Consider the following 2933-nt stretch of genomic DNA (forward strand, 5'->3'; position numbering starts at 1 on the left):
ATTAATCTGACGTCCTGCTGCTGTTCCCTCCAATCCAACGAACTGACCACAACCACCTAAGCTAAAAGCTAACCACCAGACCCCCGGCCATGGCGCTCGCGCCCACTTCCGCTGCCGTGCTCAAGACCCCGTTCCTCGGGGCCAGGCGCGCGCTCGCCAATGCCGCCGCCAAGCCCGCGCCTCGCCGCGCGCTGGTCGTCGCCGCCGCGGCCGCCGCCAAGAAGTCGTGGATCCCGGCCATCAAGAGCGACGCCGAGATCGTGAACCCGCCCTGGCTCGACGGCTCGTGAGTCTTTCGCTGTCTGTCTATGTTCACTTATAACTGTGATACGTACGAGGAGAAAAATTAAATGGAGGTCGAAGCTGACCACGACGACTTGCAGGCTCCCCGGCGACTTCGGGTTCGACCCGCTGGGGCTGGGCAAGGACCCGGCGTTCCTCAAGTGGTACCGGGAGGCGGAGCTGATCCACGGGCGGTGGGCGATGGCGGCCGTGCTGGGCATCTTCGTGGGGCAGGCGTGGAGCGGCATCCCGTGGTTCGAGGCCGGCGCGGACCCGAGCGCCATCGCGCCCTTCTCCTTCGGGTCGCTGCTGGGCACGCAGCTGCTGCTGATGGGGTGGGTGGAGTCGAAGCGGTGGGTGGACTTCTTCAACCCGGACTCCCAGGCCGTGGAGTGGGCCACGCCATGGTCCCGCACCGCCGAGAACTTCGCTAACTTCACCGGCGAGCAGGGCTACCCGGGCGGCAAGTTCTTCGACCCGCTCGGCCTCGCCGGCACCGTCAAGGACGGCGTCTACATCCCCGACGTCGACAAGCTCGAGCGGCTCAAGCTGGCCGAGATCAAGCACGCCCGCATCGCCATGCTTGCCATGCTCGCCTTCTACTTCGAGGCTGGGCAGGGCAAGACGCCGCTCGGCGCGCTCGGCCTATGATTTGCATGCTGCCGGCGACCGAGTCAGTTATCGATTGCGCGGGGTGGGTGAGCTCCTAGGGACGTACGGCTGCAGGGGATCAGACGCCTTGCCTCGCAGATTGGAGGCGAAAGAAGAGCGTAGCAGCAATCTACTGTCTGTGTTGGTGGTTTAGCGTGCGTGAACCAGATGGGGTGTTCCTCTCTGTTTTTTCTTTCTTTCTTTTCTGTGTATGTATCAAATGTATGTACCATGTAATGTATAGTATGGATCGATTTCATTGCATTAATTCCGACTGGACTGGCAGATATATATTGACTATTGAGAGAGTGGGATGTGTTAGCTGCACTGCACTTGTAGGATGCTTGAGTGGTTGACTGAGGTCTTGGCATCGCTTCTTCCTTTCTAAACTAGTTTGTTCGCAAAGGAGATAAGAGCAGTCGCATGTCAATTTCTTTTTATTCCACTCAGATGCTCTAGAGCTTTAGGATTTTCTCAGAAGTGGAGGAATTGGATCGCCACAATTTTGAGCTCTTCCTCCTCCAAAATCTTAATCAATGGCCAACAAACAAATGCAATCAGGCACATGCGTGGTGTTCGTCAAGGGGATCCTCTATCCCCGTTCCTGTTTATTTTAGCTATGGACCCGCTTCAGAGGATGATTGAGATGGCGGCAGATGTTGGGCTTATGGGGCGGGTTTTGCCGAGAGCAGCTAAGCTTCGTTGTTCTCTTTATGTTGATGATGCAGGAGTGTTTGTTAAAGCAGAAAAGGATGATTTGAAAGTTCTGAAAAGGATCCTGGAAGTTTTTGAAGGGTGTTCAGGGCTGAAGATTAATTTTGATAAAACTGAAATTTTCCCGATTTGTTACCCTGAGACTCTCTGGCCAGATCTGATGGATGTGTTCCTTGGCAAATACTCAAAATTTCCGGGGAAGTATCTTGGTCTGCCGCTTCATTTCAGGACTGTTAGGAGAGTGGATTTTCAACCGTTAATCGATAAAATTACTAATAGGCTAGCAGGATGGAAAGGCAGGATGCTCTCTAAGGCAGGTAGGGAAACCTTGGTTAAAGCGGTGCTATCTGCTCAGCCTATTTACCATCTGACGATCTTTCCGGCGCAGAGTTGGCTTCTTAAAAGAATTGACAAATTAAGAAGAAGCTTTCTTTGGAAAGGGAATAGTCCAGAATTTTGCAGTGGGGGTCATTGCTTGATTAACTGATCCACAACTTGTCTGCCAAAGAATAGGGGGTCTAGGAATTCTAGACCTGGAGCGTTTTTGCAAGAGCGCTAAGACTAAGATGGTTGTGGCTACGGTGGACGGTTAAAGAAAAGGCATGGGCTGGCATGCCATTACCATGCGACAAGGTGGATGTAGATCTTTTCAATGCTTCAACAATTGTGACTATTGGTAATGGGAAGATGGCAGATTTTTGGGGTTCCAGTTGGATTGAAGGGCAGGCTCCAAAGAACATGGCACCAAATCTATACAAGAAAGCAAGAAGGAAAAAACATCACGATGTTCAAGGCTCTTCGAAATAATTACTGGATTCGTTTCTACGCGTCGTTCACTCGGGAGGAGGAAATGAGAGAATTTGTCTCACTTTGGCATTCAATCAGCAGCACTCATAGCCTCAATGATCTCAACGACACCATTTTTGGAGATGGTCGGCAGATGGGAACTACAGTTCAAGTAGTGCCTACAAAATTCAGTTCGCAACAAACTTCTGTAAAATTAAAATCAATCCCAGTTGGAAAGCAAAAACTGAACCAAAGTGTCGTTTCTTTGCTTGGACTTTGTTGCACAACAAAATCTTAACTGCTGACAATTTGCAAAAAAGGGATGGCCCTGCAATCATAATTGTTCTCTTTGTACTTTGTCTCTGAAGACAGTGACTCATCTTTGTAAGGATTGCCCCTTCGCTGTGGAAGTGTGGAGCATGATTTTGTCTTGGGCTGAGCTGCGGTTTCTTTTCGGTATTTTAAAGACGGGAACACTTAGCGAATGGTGGTTTAGACTG

The 2933-nt window shown here is 51.1% G+C and overlaps 1 protein-coding gene across 1 annotated transcript; it reads left to right on the forward strand.

Moving 5' to 3' along the window:
* On the forward strand, nucleotides 1-1201 carry LOC542321 (light harvesting chlorophyll a/b binding protein 6). Its single transcript, NM_001111905.2, has 2 exons — nucleotides 1-286; nucleotides 384-1201. The coding sequence occupies exons 1-2, from the start codon at nucleotides 90-92 to the stop codon at nucleotides 931-933; spliced, it is 747 nt and encodes a 248-aa protein (NP_001105375.2). The 5' UTR covers nucleotides 1-89; the 3' UTR covers nucleotides 934-1201.
* The last annotated feature ends 1732 nt before the right edge of the window (nucleotides 1202-2933 follow it).

Source organism: Zea mays, chromosome 10 (genome assembly GCF_902167145.1).
Source record: "Zea mays cultivar B73 chromosome 10, Zm-B73-REFERENCE-NAM-5.0, whole genome shotgun sequence".
Lineage (NCBI taxonomy): Eukaryota > Viridiplantae > Streptophyta > Magnoliopsida > Poales > Poaceae > Zea > Zea mays.

Coding starts and splice junctions, on each gene's coding strand:
- LOC542321 (NM_001111905.2), top strand. CDS start 90: ATGGCGCTCGCGCCCACTTCCGCTGCCGTGCTCAAGACCCCGTTCCTC. Junction 287..383: donor CCGCCCTGGCTCGACGGCTC/GTGAGTCTTTCG, acceptor GACGACTTGCAG/GCTCCCCGGCGACTTCGGGT.